This window comes from Balearica regulorum, chromosome 1, assembly GCF_011004875.1.
Source record: "Balearica regulorum gibbericeps isolate bBalReg1 chromosome 1, bBalReg1.pri, whole genome shotgun sequence".
Classification (NCBI taxonomy): domain Eukaryota; kingdom Metazoa; phylum Chordata; class Aves; order Gruiformes; family Gruidae; genus Balearica; species Balearica regulorum.
The window spans coordinates 1994243-2015358 of NC_046184.1; the positions used below are offsets into that span (position 1 = coordinate 1994243).

At 43.7% G+C, this 21116-nt stretch overlaps 1 protein-coding gene across 1 annotated transcript in view; it reads right to left on the bottom strand.

Annotated features, from left to right (window-relative positions):
* NET1 (neuroepithelial cell transforming 1) overlaps positions 1 to 21116 on the bottom strand; it is a 58234-nt gene that overhangs the window by 16685 nt on the left and 20433 nt on the right. Inside the window, exons 2-3 of the mRNA XM_075755486.1 lie at positions 11635 to 11701; positions 5292 to 5351 (exon numbers count right to left, since the gene is read on the bottom strand). Coding sequence (XP_075611601.1) covers positions 5292 to 5351; positions 11635 to 11701 — 127 coding nt within the window. The remainder of the gene's footprint in view (positions 1 to 5291; positions 5352 to 11634; positions 11702 to 21116) is intronic.

Here is a 21116-nt window from a genome sequence, read left to right on the forward strand (position 1 = left end):
CATAAAAGTCCTCTAGAATGGTTATATCTTTGGGAGGGGGAAGGGAAGAGGGAAGGACTGTTTTTGTTGTTTCTTTAAAGCTTGTGGATATATATCCTAAAGGAAGGAGTTACCGCTGCAGTTTCTTGCATTATTTAGTGATCTTTAGGCTGTGTTATCCCTGCATGAAGCCAAGCTGCTTGTGGGGACTCTGACCATGGAAAGACACTCATTGATGGTTTCATATCATAGCCTGGTTTGGGTTGGAAGGGACCTCAAAGCCCATCTAGTCCCAACCTCCCTGCCATGGGCAGGGACACCCTCCACTAGCCCAGGTTGCCCAAAGCCCCATCCAGCCTGGCCTTGAACACTGCCAGGGAGCCAGGGGCAGCCACAGCTTCTCTGGGCAACCTCTGCCAGGGCCTCAGCACCCTCACAGGGAAGAAGTTCTGCCTCAGATCCCATCTCCATCTCCCCTCCTGCAGCTTCAGGCCATTCCCCTTGGCCTGTCACTCCCTGTCCTTGTCACCAGCCCCTCTCCAGCTTTCCTGGAGCCCCTTTAGGGACTGGAAGGGGCTCTAAGATCTCCCTGGAGCCTTCTCTTCTCCGGGCTGAACAACCCCGACTCTCTCAGCCTGTCTCCACAGCAGAGGTGCTCCAGCCTTCAGATCATCTCTGTGGCCTCCTCTGGACTTCCTCCAACAGTTCTGTGTCTGTCTTGTCCTGGAGACCCCAGAGCTGGATGCAGTACTGCGGGGGGGGATCTCACCAGAGCAGAGTAGAGGGGGAGAATCCCTTCCCTCGACCTGCTGGTCACGCTGCTTTTGCTGCAGCCCGGTACGCGGTTGTCTTTCTGGGCTGCAAGTGTGCATTGACAGCTCATGTTGATCTTCTCATCCCCCAACACCCCCAAGTCCTTCTCTGAATCCATTCTCCGCCCCGCCTGTAGCTGTGCTTGGGATTGCGCCGACCCATGTGCAGGACCTTGCACTTGGCCTTGTTGAACTTCATGTGGTTTGCATGGGCCCACCTCTCCAGCCTGTCCAGGTCCCTCTGGATGGCATCCCTTCCCTCCAGCATGTTGACCACACCACACAGCTTGGTGTCATTGGCAAACTTGCTGAGGGTGCACTCCATCCTGCTGTCCATGTCGCCGACAAAGATGTTAAACAGCACTGGTCCCAGTACCGACCCCTAAGGAACGCTGCTCATACCTGGTCTCCACTTGGACATTGAGCTGTTGAGCATAACTCTTTGGGTGCAACCATCTAGACAATTCCTATCCATCAAGTGGTCCATCTGTCAGATCCATGTCTCTCCAATATAGAGACAAAGATGCTGTGTGGCACAGTGTCAAATGCTTTGCACAAGTCCAGGTAGATGACATCAGTTGCTCTTCCCTTATCCAGCAAAGCTGTAACCCCATCATAGAAGGCCACCAAATTTGTCAGGCACGATTTGCCCTTAGTGAAGCCATGCTGGCTGTCACCAATCACCTCCTTATTTCCCATGTGCCTGAGCATAGTTTCCAGGAGGATCTGCTCCATGATTTTGCTGTGCACGGAGGTGAGAGTGACCGGCCTGTAGTTCCCCAGGTCTTCCTTTTTTTCCCTTTTTAAAAGTGGGGATTATGTTTCCCCTTTTCCAGGAACTTCACTGGACCACCACGACTTTTCAAATATGATGGATAGTGGCTTAGTCACTTCATCCATCGGTTCCCTCAGGACCCACGGATGTATCTCATCAGGTCCCACGGACTTTTGTACCTTTAGGTTCCTTTTATGGCCTCGAACCTGATCTTCTCCTATAGTGGGTGGTTCTTCATTCTCCCTGTCCCTGCCTTTACCTTCTGAGGCTTGGGCGGTGTAGCTAGAGCACTTGCGGGTGAAGACCAGCGCAAAAAAGTTGTCGAGTACCTCAGCCTTCTCCATATCCCAGGTAACCAGGTCTCCCATTTCCTTCCAGAGAGAGCCCACATTTTCCCTAGTCTTCCTTTTATCACTAACATACCTATAGAAGCTTTTCTTGTCACCCTTGATGTCCCTGGCCAGATTTAATTCAATGATCTGGGCCAGCAAGAATGCAGAAACAAGGATTCTTTCCCTCTCCTCTTCTTTTCCAAGTAATTTTTTACATCAAAAAAATTCAGCGTTTATCTGCCTTCCCTGGAGAGATTGTTGCTGTCAGCTTTCTCGTCACAGTCTCTCTCTGCTGCCAGCACTAGTACAACTCTAGGGCCTGTTTGGGCTGAACTCCTATCCAAGCTGAGTAATATTTACAGAGTTGGTCCCAAAAAAGGTGAGTAAAGCTTTGAGAGGACACAGCATGGTGGTTCATAAAAAGGGTCCTCACTAAGACTTCACTTCCTCTCTGAAATCCCTCTTCCTAAAGCCTTACAAGGATACCCCATAACCAACAGAAAACACCATCCAGACAAGACATGATTCTTACATATTACTCAGCCTGGCTTTATTTTGCCTCTGGTAAAATACGCTATTGCATCTGTCTACTCCCTGTCATATACTGAAAGGTATTTATCTAGTTGCTAACAAACACCAAGATACACACACCTTGAAAATACACAGTCCTGCTTCCTCCCATGAATCATTCAACATCTTACATAACTGCAGGGGTAATATGGAACCGTTTCATATGTGATTACTTAGCAAAAAGTTGATCATAAACCTACCTGAAACGCAAAAATAACTCTCAGTTTCAAAGCATAAAGATCTGCTTGAGAAATTCCTGTCCTCAATTTCTTGTTTCTGTCCCTGCACTGCAATTCACTCTCCCTTCTGCTTTTACCAGGCAATTATCAACAGCCCACATGGTAATACGGCTCCAGACATGATCTGGGGAGAAAATACCTTCTTTCTCCCAAAGGGAGGGTTGTTTTGGCAGAAGAGAAGGGGTGGCTCAGTGTGAAGGAAGTGGAGGCTGTTACTATGGTCTCCGGTTGTAACTTCCCACTCATATTTTGGTAATGTTTGGAGGGTTTTAGGCTGTGTATCAAATTAGAAGCTTGACAGACCTAACAGATCTGGTTCACTTTTGAGTAGGACTCTGGGCGGCAAGGGGAAGGTTAACAAGTCAAAATAAACAAGAATAGCCAGGGCATTGCAGTCCATCTGGGCTGGCGCGATCTCCCCGCCACTTTGTACACCATCTTCCTGGTATGCAGAATGATCATCTAGAATATGTGAGGTTTAAACGTCATTAAAGGACTGCTCAACCTTTTCAGAAAGACAGGTACACATCCAAATTAAACAGTTTCTTCCCCCTACCTTTATTTTAAAAGCATACATTGGGTAGGGTGCCAAGTCTGGGATACTAGGGTGCAGCCTCCTGCTCCAAAGCAGCCCTTCATGGTATCACCATCTACATGGCAGTTTTGTCAGCATAATTATATCTAGTAGGAGTGTGAATGCAGTATGCTGGCAAAAGTCCTCCATTATTACAAGTATGATGACAAATCAACAGGTTATCAGCTGAGCTTTATTTGCTGGGGGAGACAGTGGAGCTGATATAACAGTTATGCTGTGGAGTTAGATGCTTCATAGAGACAAACTCTGAAAAATCAGTTCCCATCTGTAAGATCGGGATAAACAATATATGGTGTCACCTACATGTAACATTCTTAAATTATCTTGATCTTCTCTTGTGACCTTATTTCATCAACGAAATAGATATATATCCATGTCTGATGGAGCCAAATTTTAGGCTATTGGTTACCCTCATCAAATCATGACAGAGCAAGTATAATCTGTACTACAGCAAAAGTGCTCAAAGAGACTCAGAAGTCCTGGTGATGTGTTTTGAAAATAGTTGACCCTGGTGCTTTTGAAATTTTTACCTTGAGAGTTAGTATCAAAAAGCCTGAAAATTACAATCTAATCAGTACCATTAATGTATTTTAACAAGAATACTGGAGTGTATTCAGTGGGTGTCCCTCAAACTCTCAAATGTCTGGGAGAGCCTGACCCTTTCAAAAGAACAAGTTAAAAAGTCAGATTAAGCAAAAGCTGTAGTCCGAACTGTGACTGAATTAACCTAGGGATTTCCCTTTTTCCTTGGAAGATTTCTGTTAAAACTCTTAAAAGGCAAGTACGCAAATTACTGTTGATATTTTAGTTTCACCTTGAAGCGATTGCTTTGTGGGAGAAACCCTAATTCATGCAATTTTGTCCAACACATCAAAACATAGCCCAATTAAAAAAGAAAAAAAAAAAAAAGAAAAGAAAAAGAAAATCCTCTTCCCTGTGGGCAGATTTCCTAGCCGTAACACTCCCATCTGCATCAGAAAACCAGAAAGACCTCAGAAACGAAAAAAGCCCCAAACACAGTCAGTTCAGAGGCATCAGCACTGCTGCGTCACAGCCCTCTGCAGATAATCCTTTTTTGCTCTTTTCCCTCCCCTACTGGGAAATTACAGAGGTGGTCTTATCTGGAACAGGAGATCTAGTCTTGAGAGGTCAAAGCCCAGAGTTACCCTGTTGGACAGGCCGATCAGGTCATGGAAAGTATCCAGCAGCAGCCAGGTTAAGTGATGCTAATAAATAATGCACAAATGTAAAGTAAATGACAACAACAGAGGATGCACTGGTCATTAGGTCAAACAGGAAATTCCCCACTAACAAATTACTTTTAATCCCAGTCTAATAAACCATAAAACCCACTCAGTTAACTCTCAGCTCAATAGCTACCTTCCTAGGAAAAACCCTATTTCTCTTCCTTCCCCTCTTCAGAGGGGTGTGTGGCAGTGAGATCTTCAGGGTAGATGGACAGCAGGAAGTAGTTTCTCTTTCAAAAAACCAAGCCTGGATAGTCCTTCGAAAAAGATGCAACCCTGCACCTCTTCACTCTCATTTTTGTAAGTCAGTTTAATCCGTAGCTTTAAGAACAATTTACCACCCAGTCAGTCCAGTTTGTTTGCAGTACAATGAAGTGCACTAACTAAAGTCAAACAAAAGCAACATTTGAAGGGGCTTTGCACAGTTTTGCTTCCTGGCACTTGAAAATGCTTATGTTCTTGCTGAGTATGGGTTACACGCATTTATTTCACACAACGTTAAAACTGTGGCAGATTTAGGATTCAAATGATTAAAACAGGAGATGACAAACAGTGTTCTATCACTAGCAGGACTCAGCCCACCCCAGAGGTGTATGGAAGAGCAAACACAGCTGTACACGTCTCTAAACTGTTGATGGTGAAATGCAAACACAGAAAGCATAGCATTCCCCAGTAGAAGCCACGACAGAAGTCAACAACGTAGACGATTGCACAATATTGTAGAGAAGCATGTTTTGATTACCTTAAAGTCAAGGCTGCAAAGACTGACTACATCATCATCTTTCTCTCGGCGCTTCCTCTTCTGTAAGAAATGAAACAGAGATAGCTGTACACTCGATTTGCATTCAGAAAGAAGTCTGGCTTTTATAAAGCAGACTAGAGACATTTTCTTTCTTTACACTCCCAACTAACTGTAATTACTCAAAAAAAAAAAAAGGTTGAAAACAAATGCAAAGCATGTTTTGAGCTGTTTCATGAGGTTTGTCACCTGATCGATACCTATAAATTATATGCCTATAAACTTGCTTCTCTGTACTCCCATAATTGTGGGTGTGAGTAAAGTCTTAAGTAGGAAATCTCAGTAGCAGAACAGAATGCAGCAGTTACCACTGTGAAATGATTTGAGGTTCATTTAATTAAATTAAACATTTTTTTGTGGTTTCTGAGGTCAGCAATAAAGTTGGGCTTTTTGAAAGAGTTAGGTACTAAGAGGGTCAGACTTGATCGTTAGGATCTGAGGTCTCTAGGGGACACCAGAAGATACCATGCCTAACGCTCATAATGTTTGCTTACCAGCATGGCCGGGCTTGGGCAGGGGTCTGTGAGTAAGGCGATCTACAGATTTCAGTTTTGCACTAGTTTGGTTGTTCCTGCTCCTCAGCTACCCTCTAATACCCAAATATATTTTATTCAGGGGATTCTTACTGTGTATCAGGGATTTGTTTTATAATGCGGTTCCCTAAACAGCTGAATGCGTGTAGGTGTGGGCATTTTGACCTCCTATTTGATTCATTACTTTGGATGTTACCGGTAGACAGCTGTGGCCGAAGCATCCCTGCTAGGAATGCAACAGGCTAAAAGAATAAGCGTGTTTGTGGAAGAATGATGAGGCTTTTGGCCAGAGAGCTCTCAGCTATTTTCCTTTCCAAAGAAGAGCACAAGCCAGTGGAACAATGATCAAAGACACCTGCACCGAGCTTCCTGATACCTCCCGCTATTTCTGTACTATCTGGGCTTCTACATTATTTTTTCATTGCCCAGATAATGGAAAACTAATTGTGGACTCATCCTGTTAGACTGTGCAAGCCTACGAATCACCTGATCTGGAAAAAAAAACACGGGTCACGAGCAAAAATTGTTTGGTCACCCATGAAATAAGTAGTTGATTTTCATCCTGTGTTTGCCCCTGGTCCTTTAACATTTCAGAATGAGTTGAGTTCATACTCTTCCATTTCATTAAGTGCAAAGGAAAAAGAAAAGAAACTATTTTCTGTTTTTATATTGGTCTACATGTTTATCAGTTTAAGAGACTAGACATTGAACCAGGTGAAATGAGGAAAACAGCCTCTCTGCAGCTGCAGAGAGAATTACTACCACAAGTCCACTCAACTTCAGCAAATTTCAGTTTTGTGCTCTACCAGTCCAGCGGCTTGACCTTCTGTCAGGAGCAAATACGCAATTCCTGTTTTCTTAGAATTTAATAATCTATTTGAATAACTTAAAAGTTCCAGCTTTAATAGAGGTTTGTCAACATTGTAAGTGTTTTTAAAATGTTTGAGTACAAGTATTCATTCAAATTATTTTAAATGCAGCCTAGTTTCCATAGTTGCTTTGAAAATCTGATGTCCAGCTTCCCTGGAGGGTTCTCAGAAACCTGTTCTCTTGTTTGCTAGTCCTTTCATATGATGTGCTTTTAGGCTTCAATGTGTCTTCTCTCCTGTCCACACTATGCTGACTCTACCATTTAACTATTAAACACATGCACGTAATGGTGAGATGTTACAGAAGCGCAGTCACTAGTTTCTTGGTTTTTCCATAGAATCATAGAATGCCCTGAGTTGGAAGGGACCCATAAGGATCATTGAGTCCAGCTCCTGGCTCCACACAGGCCCAGCCGAATCAGAGCACATGACTGAGAGCGTTGTCCAGATGCTTCTTGAACTCAGTCAAGCTCAGTGCTGTGACCACTGCCCTGGGGAGCCTGTTCCAGTACCTGACCACCCTCTCGGTGAAGAACCTTTTCCTAATATCCAACCTAAACCTCACCCCGTCGCAGCTTCATTCCGTTCCCACGGGTTCTATCGCTGGTCACCTGAGGGAGGAGATCAGCACCTGCCCCCTCGCTCCCCCTCGTGAGAAAGCTGTAGGCCGTGATGAGGTCTCCCCTCAGTCTCCTCTTCTCCAGGCTGAATAAACCAAGTGACTTCAGCCTCTCCTCATACGTCTTCCCCTCTAGACCCTTCACCATCTTTGTGGCCCTCCTTTGGACACTCTCCAATAGTTTCATGTCCTTTTTGTACTGTGGCGCCCAAAACTGCATGCAGTACTCGAGGTGAGGCCACACCAGCACAGTGTAGAGTGGGACAATCCCTTCCCTAGACTGGCTAGCAACGCTATGCTTGATGCCCCCCAGGGTACAGTTGGCCTTCCTGGCAGCCTGGGCACACTGTTGACTCACATTCAACTTGCTGTTGACCAAGACCCCCAAGTCCCTTTCAGTATGGCTGGTCTCCAGCGTCTCATCGCCCAGACTGTATGTATAGCCAGGGGTGCCCCTTCCCAGGTGCAGAATCCGGCACTTGCCCTTGTTAAACCTCATGCAGTTGGTGATTGCCCAGTTCTCCAATCTGTCCAGATCTCTCTGCAAGGCCTCTCCACCCTTGACGGAATCAACAGCTCCTCCCAATCTGGTGTCATCTGCAAACTTGCTCACAACACCTTCTAGTCCTACATCCAAGTCAGTTATGAAAACATTAAAGAGAACTGGCCCTGAAATTGAGCCCTGGGGAACCCCACTAGTGACTGGCCGCCAGCCTGATGTAACCCTGTTTACCATAATTCTTTGGGCCCAACCGTCAGCCAGTTGCTCACCCATCACACTATGTTTTTGTCAGGCTGTATGGTGGACATTTTGTCTAGAAGGATACTGTGAGACAGTATCGAAAGCTTTACTGAAAACTAAAAAAATGACATCAACTGGCTATGTTTTGGTGCTGTGTTTTTTTTCTCAGCTATTCAAACTCGCTCCTGAAGTGGATTTGAGTACAAAGTTCCCCAATTATTTAAGTTTTTCTGTTTTTTTCTGTATTTGCAGAGACAAGATACTGACCCTGTCACATGAGTGAGTCCCTTCACTGACAGACTTGCTAACTACAGAGGAAAAAATTCTCACATTAGACAGTATGCCTTACTATATTTGTAGCACTGACACTGAATTAATGTCCCAGCACACTCCATACTTTTTGAACAGACCTTTGGCAGGCTTGAGAACACATGCAAATGCAGACATTTGTTTTTTTAGGTTTAGTAAAATATTCAGGGTTGGTTATTTATCAAACCCTGCAATAAAAGACTGCTATAACCACACCTTTTTGGTTTGCAGATTATTTTTCCCATATGTAAGTCAAGGATATTAGCATCTATTTAACAGAAGAAAACTTGCAATAAAGACAAAGACACCACGCCTTTTTGGTCTGAATATTATTCGTTCCTTATGTTGTCAAGTATATTAACATCTTTAACATACAGCTCCAGACCAAAGCCCAGACACGAAAGGAAGGCCAAAGTTTTGTTTTTAAACTGGCTAGACTTATGCAATAAGTATTGCATTGGCTGGACCCCATTTCCTTTGCCCAATATAGTTTCATACAAAAACTTAGACATTTCACTGCAGAGCCAGCTGTATCATTCTTGTGCGGTGCCAGAACAGAAACAGATTCCAAGAAAACGGCCTCTTCAGACTGCTCAAATCCGGGCATTTAAAGCCACACGATAGAAAAGCAACTGCTACGGTACTGTTTTCTCACATTTTTTGAGACGGTCACGATCAGAGATCTGATACGTTAACCTTCTCATGAAACTCAAGTCATGTGGAAAAAGTTACTTCTAAGAAACTTATTAAACTGTAAAAACCATGAGACCCAATTTAGGCTCTCAAAGAGGTATTGTAAAGGAGAAGCATTAAAAAATGCTAATCAGGAGGCGAAATCTAAATATTTTGTGACTTTATTTTGGAAAGACCTAAACAACGCCATGCGCATGAATGTTAATTACATTTCAAGGATTCCAATTAAAGCTCCAGGAATGCTTTTTAAGAAAGTACTGGTTTTCAATTTAAAACCAATTCTAGTCATCTAGTATTCCTTTCTCCTACTGAAGGCTTTTGCCTAAAACTAGGATATTTTGTTCTTTAGGGATCAGTCTGGTTTTTGCTTCTTATTGCCCACCTGAAGTCATAAAACACCAATAAGACTTCAGGTGAGGAATGTGCATCAGGACCGTTAAGTCAACAAAGATCAAGTGCCTGTTTCTCATAAACGAATCCTCCTTAATGAAAAGGAAGAAAGGAAAACAAACCATGAGTAAGCTTGCTTCCAGTCAGAAGCCATCCAGAGGATGTTTTAACCCAAACTGCATCAGTCTTAGAATTATGCAGAACACGTAGTAGCCCCTCTCTTTAAACCCACTCCACCCACCTCTGCAGGCCTGAAAAGGACACTTCCCCCGAAGCTCAGGCCGAGTATGTTTTACAGACTTTTGGCCAAACTGCACCAACTATGGCATGAAGAGATGCTATTTGTGACTGGCATATGAGTAGTTGGTGGTCATGGGGCAAAAAACCAAACCCTTGTATGACACACTCCAGCACGTGAGACATGACACCAAGAAACGTATAGTTCTTGCTTGCCTAGAGGCTGCTGCCAAAATATAGTGCTCTGGTCAACGTATGTCAGCATAATTACATTGGCAAAGCCTCTAAGCGGAGACCTGGTCCCCAGCCATGTAGTAAGGGTATGTTACTCGTTCTCTCCTGTATTTGTTTCTCTTCCAGTGTTAGGTGTGTCATTCCAAGACTAATCTCTAGCTAGCCACAGAAAAGCTTCGATCTCCACAAAAGGGCTGGAGTTCAGGGGTACCCACCATATGTAGCTGCAAATGAAGCTACTTGGGCTTGAAGGGAGAAGCAGTGGGGGACTAGGTTGATGAGGGACATGATGGAGGAATGCAGATAAGCAATTAAGTCCTTCAAAAACAGTTTCTTCCATTTTTGCAGTCTGTCATGACATACAATATGTTCTAATTGTAATTGAGAGTTGAACTGAGTATGCGTATAGCCAACTAAAAGCAGATTAAAAAAACATGCAAAGAACAGGAATAACTTGAAACTCAATCAAAATGCTTTTAATTTGTGATGTTAGAGCACAGTATTTTTGATTTTGAAAGAATATAATTTCTAAGGCTTTGTAAGATTGAAATGTATATGTTTAATATAGCTGTAGTCACCAGATGAAGGTTTCTAAAAATGAAGCAAAATAAAAATCTACAAGAGCTTATGGTTTTGTTTAATCCAATCTCACACTGGACTGGTGTTTGTGCAGCCTCAAAATTGCACATGGCTGCCCTTGGAGACACAGCCAGCAAAGTGCCTGTCTAAATGCATGCTTTCCCAAGAAGTTCCATCTGATTTTAGATGGCATTGCCTTTACAAAAGGTAGCTCTGTCCTCTTCCCCACCTCCAGACACGTTCTCACGCCCTCCCTTGTACCAACACAGGCCTTCATACAGCTTGTGCAGTCAGCTGGATCAGCTCATCCAAAACTCACTGTTTCCTTTTTGGTAACACAAGTTTTTCAGCCAGATCAGTTTGCTGGCTGCAGATGCAATCATCGCTTCCAGGGGCAGTGTGGGGCAAATCAGCTTAGACAGCTCACGAAAATGAGCTTTAAGATGGGACAAGATCTATATACACAACACTAGGCCCTATGTACCTACTTCAGTTGACTCATTGCCTTGTAATCTTCAGTGTGTGAAGAGGGACAGGCTTCATGAAACAGCAATTCAGAAGAGAAATCCAATGTAGATCCTCTGAACCACTCTCCAGAGTGGTCCATCTTTCTCTACCAGCTCTAGAGGATGGATATGAACCACTTCCATAGTAAGGGACACGTTATAGGATGGAGAGAAGAGAGTACAAGGCAATAAGGCCATGCACTTGCTCCTGGTAGTTTCTCCATACCAAATAAAATACAGATTTTTGTATTTAAGAAAAAAAAAAAAGGTTTCTTTCCACACCCTGTTTTACATCTTGCCTATTGCATCGCCAGATTAGCAGGACTGCTGAAGCACATCAGAAAGTTTATAGAGAAACCACAGTGGCCAGGATATTCCACCTTCTCTTAATCTCTGTGTGCAAGAAGCACCCTCCAGCTAAAGCTCAGAAGCCTCAGTGGCTCAGAAAGTGTCTAGCCAGGTAGAGGGGAATGTGTTGATTTTCCTTCTCCTCCAGGCAAAGGGACCTTCACCTCTGTATCCCTGCTTTTGTTTGCATGGTTTTACAATATGTACCCAGCAGCTGTTTTACTCACCAGGGTAAAGTCCCAGTGTGGTCCCGGAGTCAGAAACGTGAAAGAGCTGCCTCGTCTCAAAGGGTACCTATGAGCAGAAAGAAGGAATAAAGTAAATAATTTATAGCTTGCTGTAGCAATTGCTAAACTACATCTCTTTTCCGCAGCTTTGACGGTATCATACGTCTTCAGCTCCCGGCGCAGAAGTTGCAAAAACAATGGCGTAGCACAGTCTTTGGGAAAGAGAGATCAAAAGGATTGCCAGTATTCCCTACCATGATTACAGGTGTTAGATTAAAAATCCCAGTTTACTACAATAAATGGCTCTGTGCAACAGAGGCAGGCAAAAACCTCCCACTGGGCCTTGCAGTCTGCTCTGGAGGAAAATCTCTTTTTGACCACAAACCTGCCAATCTGACCAAGAGGAAGGATAAAACAATAATAATAAAAATTAATAATATTGTGGCCTCATTTTCTGAGGTTAATGAAGCTGAAATGAAAGGAGGCAACAAACTGCACCTTTGACAACGCAGCCTTGTAGTTTCCCATAAAATTACAACCAGGAATTGAGTTGTGGTCTTTCATTAAGTCATTCTCGATCCAAGAAAGTTAAACCACCAGAAAGCACTACACACAATAGACCGTTTGTATAATCCTTGCTCTTTGAACAATGGTAAACGAATTGCCTTATGCAAGTCATTTATTGTACTAGCACAGAGTTAAGCAAACAAGTTGCGTTCCAACTTTCACTGTCTGGTGGACTTAAGGTATGTTTCCAGCAACAATTTTTTAAAGCTTATTCTGGCCATAGTATGGAGAAACATTTTTGTCTGTCATTGGGTTTCTACATGTAGAATTTTAGTCCCAAATGGGCCACACATTTTTTTTTTTTTTTTCAAAGGCAGCCAGCTGTATCCCCTAACGGGGAGAACATTTCCCCTTTGCTGTCACAAACTCAGACAGAAAAGGCATCTTCTCGCCAGCTGCACCTTTCTTCTTCATACTAAGATCCCACAAGATTATCAAAAACCTGGAAATAATATAGGAATGGAAATCCTTCTGACTTTCAGGGGACTTGCACTCCAGCATTGCTCAGGCATTGCTGAAAATTCATCTCGCACAGTATTAGTAGTATTTAACGTCAGCAGCTCTCCATATCAGCAGAGAAAAAGCATTTGTCTGTAAAAGGTTTGTGCAGGGTGGGGTGTTCTGGATTGGTATTTGGAAAATATAAGTCAACCACCCAGAAAATACTTTTGCACTTCTACCAGCCAATGCAGAGCAACAAGATAAATGTTTTATGAAGTGTACCTTATTGGAAGCAAGATGTGAAGGAATACAAGATGCTTTCAGTCATGAGACAAACATTTTATATAGCAGATGTAGACTACACAGGTGAGGTTTTTTCCTCCAGAACTGTATATTGTTGATGCTTTGCTTAGCATATGTCTGTTAATAAAAGTGACACTGTATTTTACTTCAAACTCAAATCTGAGAAGAAATCTAATCAACTGCTGAATGTCTGAGCTGGTTCTGTGCTCCTCACTCCAGGACCAGTGTCCAGGCAGCCGATTTTGTTTCTTGGGATGACCCAAGCAGATGACCCAAAACTGTTATCTGGCACCCGGTACCAAAAAGACAAAACCACTACACGCAAGAAGGGCATCTTCTCTTCACTCTCCACTCATGGTGAAGGAACATTTCTGTCACGCATAAAAGGTGAAAGCAGCCTTTAGCAGAAAATGATATATTTTGATCTGGACAGAGGGTGACAGCTGTTTGGCCACCTCAGTAGGTCACACAGAACAGGAGCCACACTTCTGTGCAGCTTCTGGGGTGGCTGAAATTCTTTCGGGACCTGTTTAGGGAGCATTTCACCTGCTCCAAGGGTTTGAGCAAGGCAGCTGCCACATAAGCAGTGCAAATGCTAAGCAATAAGCATCTACAGTGGAAAACTAGGAAGCAGAAACAACATCACGGGCTCCAAAGTGGTTAGAATAGTAAATATGCCATCTATATTATATATGCACATATATTTAGATGTCTAAATGTATAGATATCTAAAATAAATACCTAAAACTTATAAAATATATAAATATAAAAAATAAGCTTGTTCAAACTACCATATGCACAAATTAAGACTTATGTAAAACCAGAGGAAACTTTTCCTCAGACCACACGACCTTCAGGTACCTTAAGGATCAGCCAAAACCTTTTAATACAATCACTATGTCTGTGACACTGCTCCAGAAAGGAAAGTGGCATTTCCAAGAGCTGCATACCAGTACATTGATTGCTAGATGGAGAAGAAACTTCTGGAAGGGAACATTCTTTGGGATTTGTAAGAGTACATACCGCTCGGGAAGAAAATCTGGGAATGAGCATCGGATTTCTTTGAAATCTAAAAGAGAGTCATTTTTTCTCATGAGAAAGAAAAATCCTTACTGTTCAATTCCCACATCTAACCTGCGAGGTTGCCCAGACCAAGATTTATGAGTTTGATTAAACCTTCCTTGACTACAGATAGAAGAGCAAAGAGATAATTAATGGTCTGTAAACTGTGCCCTGCGCAGCTATAAAGAGCAACCAGAAGGGACTAAACCTCAGTCTCTAAGGCAGGCAGGACCTTTCATGCTGGGAAGCAAGAACACAATTTCAGTCCATGAATCTTAATCTCCGACACCAGAGGCAGCCAAATTGTGGCCTGGAAGCCACATGAGGCTTGCAAATTGTTCAGAGTAACTCCCAGTCATCCCAGTATGGACGTGGGCTACTTGTAGCTGCCCCAGCTGCGTTGTCTGGGGTCCTGGGTGCACCCTGAGTTGTGCCCTCCTGCCTGCGGGGAGCAATGGGACTGTGGGTACAAAGCTGCCATTGAGTACAAGCAGGAGCTGGGCCCATTTGTACTAGTGCACTCAGCTTCCAACCAAATGGAGACTTTATGGGGCATAATCAAGTAAGTTTGGCCACAGCAGGCTTTCATAAAGCTCAAATTTAAAGGTATTGCTTAATAGTTGAACGCATCCTCAGCAAGTTTGCCAAAGACACCAAGCTGTGTGGTGCGGTTGACAGACTGGAGGGAAGGGATGCCATCCAGAGGGACCTGGACAGGCTGGAGAGGTGGGCCCATGCAAACTGCGTGAAGTTCAACAAGGCCAAGTGCAAGGTCCTACACATGGGTCGGCGCAATCCCAAGCACAACTACAGGCTGGGCGGAGAATGGATTCAGAGAAGGACTTGGGGGTGTTGGGGGATGAGAAGATCAACATGAGCTGTCAATGCACGCTTGCAGCCCAGAAAGACAACCGCGTACCTGGCTGCAGCAAAAGCAGCGTGACCAGCAGGTCGAGGGAAGGGATTCTCCCCCTCTACTCTGCTCTGGTGAGATCCCCCCCACAGTACTGCATCCAGCTCTGGGGTCTCCAGGACAAGACAGACACTGAACTGTTGGAGGAAGTCCAGAGGAGGCCACGGAGATGATCTGAAGGCTGGAGCAGCTCTGCTATGGAGACAGGCTGAGAGAGTTGGGGTTGTTCAGCCCGGAGAAGAGAAGGCTCCAGGGAGACCTTAGAGCCCCTTCCAGTCCCTGCAGGGGCTCCAAGAAAGCTGGAGAGGGGCTGGTGACAAGGGCAGGGAGTGACAGGACAAGGGGAATGGCCTGAAGCTGCAGGAGGGGAGATGGAGATGAGATGTGAGGCAGAACTTCTTCCCTGTGAGGGTGCTGAGGCCCTGGCAGAGGTTGCCCAGAGAAGCTGTGGCTGCCCCTGGCTCCCTGGCAGTGTTCAAGGCCAGGTTGGATGGGGCTTTGGGCAACCTGGGCTAGTGGAGGGTGTCCCTGCCCATGGCAGGGGGGTTGGAACTGGATGGTACTGCCCAACATGTTTCATTCCTATTGAACCAGCATTATAATAAGGTTTTAATCCAAAGCAGTGTTTTATTTTGGCATGCGTACTATAAGGCAACGTACCTCGCAGGACTTCCTATACAGTATTTCAGACACCCCTCTGTTCAAGCTGGGGTGGGACTCACAGTTAAATGCAGAAGTTACCTCCCACTCTGGCCTCCCCACTGTCCCTGAAAAAGGCTTTTCTTGGTCTCTCCTGGGAACCTGCCTGATGGTGTCTTTCAAAACACAACCTGCAGAGATGATCACACAGGTATTAACCTCTCTACTGCTACTGCTCAATATCCAGACTACAGAGCCACTATTCTTTCATGAAAAGAAAAAATGATCACATATGAGAGACATTAACTTGGAAACCATAGCATTTTAAAATGAATTGTAGGAGTGGTGGATTACAATAGGATTAAGGTTCAAAAATCTACAGGCTGCTTTGTTTCCAGTTGTCCGTAAGAGTTGGAGTCTGAGATGGAGAAATTTCTCTCCATCATCTAAACTTTCCCCCTTGGTCACTCAGCTGTGGGGAGAAATGCAGCTAATACCTCCCACAAAAGGCATGTAATATAGAAATATCTGCCCCAGTCAAAAAGTTCCCTTCAGTCCTCCAAACACCCAACACAACTCTGCAACAACAGAGCCTGTCATAGACCAGCTGTTCCTTCCTCCTCTGCAATGGTCTAGTAGGAGGACTCAATCAAGACAAGAAGGCACAGTAGAAATCAGAAACTGCACCTTCTCACATGCCACCAACATCAGAAGTGTTCTGGGAGTAGAAATTCTCTTATCTGTTCTAGATCTCTGTATCACCGACATTTCCTGACCATCTTTTGTTAACAGGAATGAACTTTTTGTGGCGTAAAGAGATCTTACTGATCCTCCTTCCTTTTTCAAGTCTTTGGCCAAGCGTGAGGAACTGAGATCTGCCAGGAACTGTCAGGAGTGGCAAACGGACAGACATTGAGGGAAGCAGACCCTTGTGCTAAGTGGAAAAAAGACCTTTAGGAAAGCAGCCTCTGCCATCTCAAAGCTTCATCACATCTCCTGGTGTCCCCCTCTCCAGTCACTGCTTGCTAACTGAGCCCTGATGAGGTACGATTTAACCAAAGATCATTGGGATGATTGCCTGCAGAATTGCTTGATTTTTTGCTCTGTCTGTAGCTCTGCTAGAGCCTGCAAAGCTCTTCAAAACTACAGAGCCAAATTTAGTCACCTGCATGACTACCATGCGTATTATGTGCAAATGGATGACTCATGATTACAGTGCTCAGATGGGCATCCCTTGCAAGGGCTGTCAAGAATCTGAAGACAGTGCTGGTGAATTAAAGGTCAGTGACGACTGTAAGAGCAATCCTTCAAGTTTTACCTAACACATCTCACAATACGAGAAAAAGCAGAGCTGCGTGACGGAGCACTGCGCTGTTGGTCATTGCTCAAAACACTGTGATTAATTGAAACAAGTGCAGAGTGGTCTGGATGTAATATTTTAGTACCTGTAGATAGCAGGATAAAATATTGTGCTGGTGCCAGCAGTTGGATATAGTTAATTGCTGTGTTTACCACAAAGCTGTTGCAAGAGCCCAGCCCTATTGTAGGGACTGCCATAGATATCCCTGCTCTGTCACCCAAATGAAAAGACTAAAGTTATCAGTCACTTCCTTCAAAAAAAGATTCTTCTTGATAGATTGTCTCCAGCATAATTTCCTTGTTTAAGACAGGATGAGCAGATACAGACTCTTTCCTTATCTTACCAGGCTCAAGACAAGCAGAAAGTGTTAATTATAGCTGGCTAATTCATGTAACTTTGAAACCTATTTCAAAGTGATTAAGAACTTTGGGGTTATGAAGACAATTACATGAACCCACAAAAATAATTTTCGAGATTTAAAATGTTGCGGCAACACGCTGGCAAAGCAAATATCTCCAAACTAAGAGCAGAGGAAGGACAATCTTGTTGAGACTGTACAGAAAGAACAAACACTTCTGTTTTGGTACCCTCTGTTTGCTTCAAGAAATGAATGTTCCAGGCTGCTTACCAGCAAATGATGATACTGCCAGTCTTGCCAAGAGTAAATCCTTCCAGAGCCTGTTAAAACAGAGATTGCCACGCTGATGCTCCATGGAGAGATTAGCTATGAAATATTTTTAACCTTAAAAGAGTATGTGTCATTTGTATCTTCAAGTTGGCCTTCAAACAAGTTTAGAAAACCAGCTACCAACATTGAGAGAGGCAGGGGAAGCCCTGAACACAAGACCTGTTCAGCAACATAGCGGGGAAGGAGATTGGGCCCCAATAATCTTAATAGAGGAAGTTTGGGCAATTTAGTAGATAACATATTGATAAAGGCAAGTGCGCAGGCTCAATTGTTTCACACTGAAGCCAGACTAAGGAAATAGTCATTGTTCACCGCCTTCCTTGAGTAAACATCAGGATCCTCTCATGAGCACAGCACCGTATGGATGTAGCAATTGCAGTGAGCACTTGGCCAAATTTGTCCTCGGAATTTAATTTCAGAGTTGATGATTCTCTTCAGAGCTGGAGCCATTTTGAAGTTCAGAAGGGAAGGGTAAACAGCAGTGAAAAAACCACACCTAAACTTAAATCAATTAATCAAAACCCAAATGTTTCTATCAAGTAATGCATTGCTTCTTCAACATCTTTTTTTATTGCTTGTCTTCTCCAGAGACAGGGTTTTATTTTTAATTGATTTTTGCTTTCTTTTTTGAGGAAGAAGGAAGAAAAAACCCCCATAAATGATGTTTTCGGGGTCAACAAAAAACTAAAAGACATCCACAAAGGGTGTGCTGGAATAGATCCCCATTAGTCAGACTAGAGGATAAAGCACAGAAGAGCTTCACTCATCAGGTTAGAGCAACTTCCCATTAATGTTATTTGAAACATTTTTCTCCCTTTTTACTGTAAATCCGTACCGCCTAGTCAGCATCATTCGACAGTCTGCACTCTTTTTTTTTACTTATTTTTGATGACTTATCCAGGAAACTGCAGAAATGCTTTGATCTGGCAGTTCTCTTAACTTTTTAAAGTTCCAAAATACATTCTTCAGACTGGGCAGCAAGTCTGTGTTTCCTTCCCCTCTGACTTCCAAACCCCCCCCCTTTTTTTTTTTGTTTTCAGGGCAAGCTGTTCTTAAACGTAAACCACTTGCACCAGTTAAGTACTAAGATGGTGAATATTACAGCAACATGAACAGATTAAAAGTCTTTCCTCAAACAAGCAAGCCACACTGGTGAATCCTGTTTTGAACAAGAAGAACAGAAAAGCTCCACAAAGAAACTTTCAAATTCTAATTTAAAGCTTTTCTGCAGCAGGGGAAAAAAAAGCCTCTGGATTTCCAACTTAACTGTAGTTAATATTTCCACTTCAACAATATCCAGAGGCCTTGGCCAGTATAAGAGGCCTCCCAAGCACTGTGCAAACAAACTCTGACTAAGGGCACTTACGGCAGCGCTTGTCATGGTTCCTTATCTTGAAAAGCTCCGAGGTAAAAGCCTTACTTGAAGAAAAACCTATTGACAGACATTTTAAATATCTAAAAGCAAGACAGAAGAACTCAGTACTTCAATGGCTGAGAGGAAAATAGTGCTGGTGAACTCCACATGGAGTTCAAGTTTGCAGACTGCTTCTCTGTCATTAATGCTAGCGCATTAATGCTATCACTGCCAGTAGCACACAAAAGGAAGCGGGTTACCTAACAGTCGTAATTATATAGAGAGCAAAAGAATGACGGGTTGCTCTCTGGAAATGTGGTTTAGAAAGCTGCAATAACTTTCTGGCAGCAGCAGCATCATGGTTTGCGACACTGGTGCAATTAGTAATTCCAGCAGTCTCAACTTTCAAATAGTAAAGCCATGAAAACCCACGGCAATGGAGTTAAACAGCGATCAAAGACGCTTCAATCCATCTACCTCTTGGACAGGGCTGAGCAGCGCTACTGCTGAGCTGAGAACTTCTTGTACTTTTCAGACACTCTGGAATAGCTATTATTTTGTTCTTTCATGTTGGAACAACCTCTGCTTCTAAAAGGAAGCGCCTTCAGACACTCTGGGCAGGTTTAAATTATAGAAAGAACATTAAATTTTTGTTTAAATAGTTTTATGAAGTTCAGTGCGGACTGAATGGGAAGAGTGATTTTTCCATTTTAGAAGTGTTTGCTCCTCATAGGTATTGGTGGAATATTATAGCTATTTGTCTGAAGAAGCAATCAACAGCAGATAAGCCCCAAGGAGATTAAATGTGCACTGATATCCTTAAATAATCACGCACCTCCAGAGCTGCACATTAACACTCTCTCCACAGCCAACACAACATCTAGTTTCATCTGAGGATTGAAGTGATATCTTTTCACCACAGACTTCCCTTATGACCCAAGCATCTTCCTTCCAGCTTGCCTTCACACTTCCCTCCCCAACCGGGTATCTGCTCTAAGCCAAATTCAGTAAATGCTGAAGGCTGGCAGCCAGAGCTTTCTGCAGGAGAAAGAAGGACTTTTCAGTAGCACATGGTCTAGTCTCCTCTCTTTCCCCACCCCAACCCCTTTCCAACTGTTCAAGTTACTTCAGCCTTTATGCTTAGCACACAGTGGCATTTTTCAAAGGCTTCTGGCTGAATGACACACTGCAATACATCATCAACCAAGAACTGATATGAATCAGATAACAATAGTCTTTTGTGAAGATTATTTGTAAGAACACCTTCAGTGATTTAGTTTACAACATCACTGTGCAAACATTTGTACTGGCCAAACTGAAAGGTAGCAAACACAAGCCTGGGTAGGAAAACCTTTGTTCTGCTTGTGAGCTGGCCTCCCAAGACAACTCTGCAGCTGCAAAGACCATCTTCAACTGCCATCGTGGCTGACGGTTGCCCCTAAATGCACCTGCAAGCATGGTGAGGAGGTGATGGGAACACCGTGAACATCCCAGGGAACCTTACTGCTGAGGAAACACAGAAAACCTGGATGCCTTGAGGAATCCATGAGTCCAGGCCATGGCCAGGCTGAGAGGACAGAAGCCCCATGAAGCATGAGCTGAAACTGTGGTGCTCCAGAAGTATGATCCCTCTTACAGGGCACAGGAGGGAGCTGGTGTCCCTACAGACTTACCAGCATTAATGTTTTCATGCCAGTGACACCCCAGAGCTTCTCCCAACTGTTCCCTCATCGGGGCATTTGCCCTTGCCTCCATCCATGCTTTGTTTTGGAGGATGAGCAAGAACAGACTCTCCTCCACACAGCTTTATGGTACGTGGGGGCAGAGCTGTACAAAGAGAAGTCCAGTTCTGCAGGCAGGTACTCTTGCCTGCAAATGTGTAAAAGAGGATTATGGCAATAATCCATCACTAGAAAGAGAAAAAACTGTATTAAGAGAAAAATGAAAGCTGCTGACACAACTAACATCTTCTGATACATCATTAAGCACATGCTGTGTGTAGTAATTCTGCCCACTTCACAGAGCTATTTGTACTCTCATTTCCAGAGATATGATGTAAATGCTGAAGTGGAAGGAGGACTGTAGGCAGAAGCAGTGCAGCTGCTGACAAAATATTTGGCTTGTCAGCAGCCGTGCAAGCACTCTCACTGCTGCA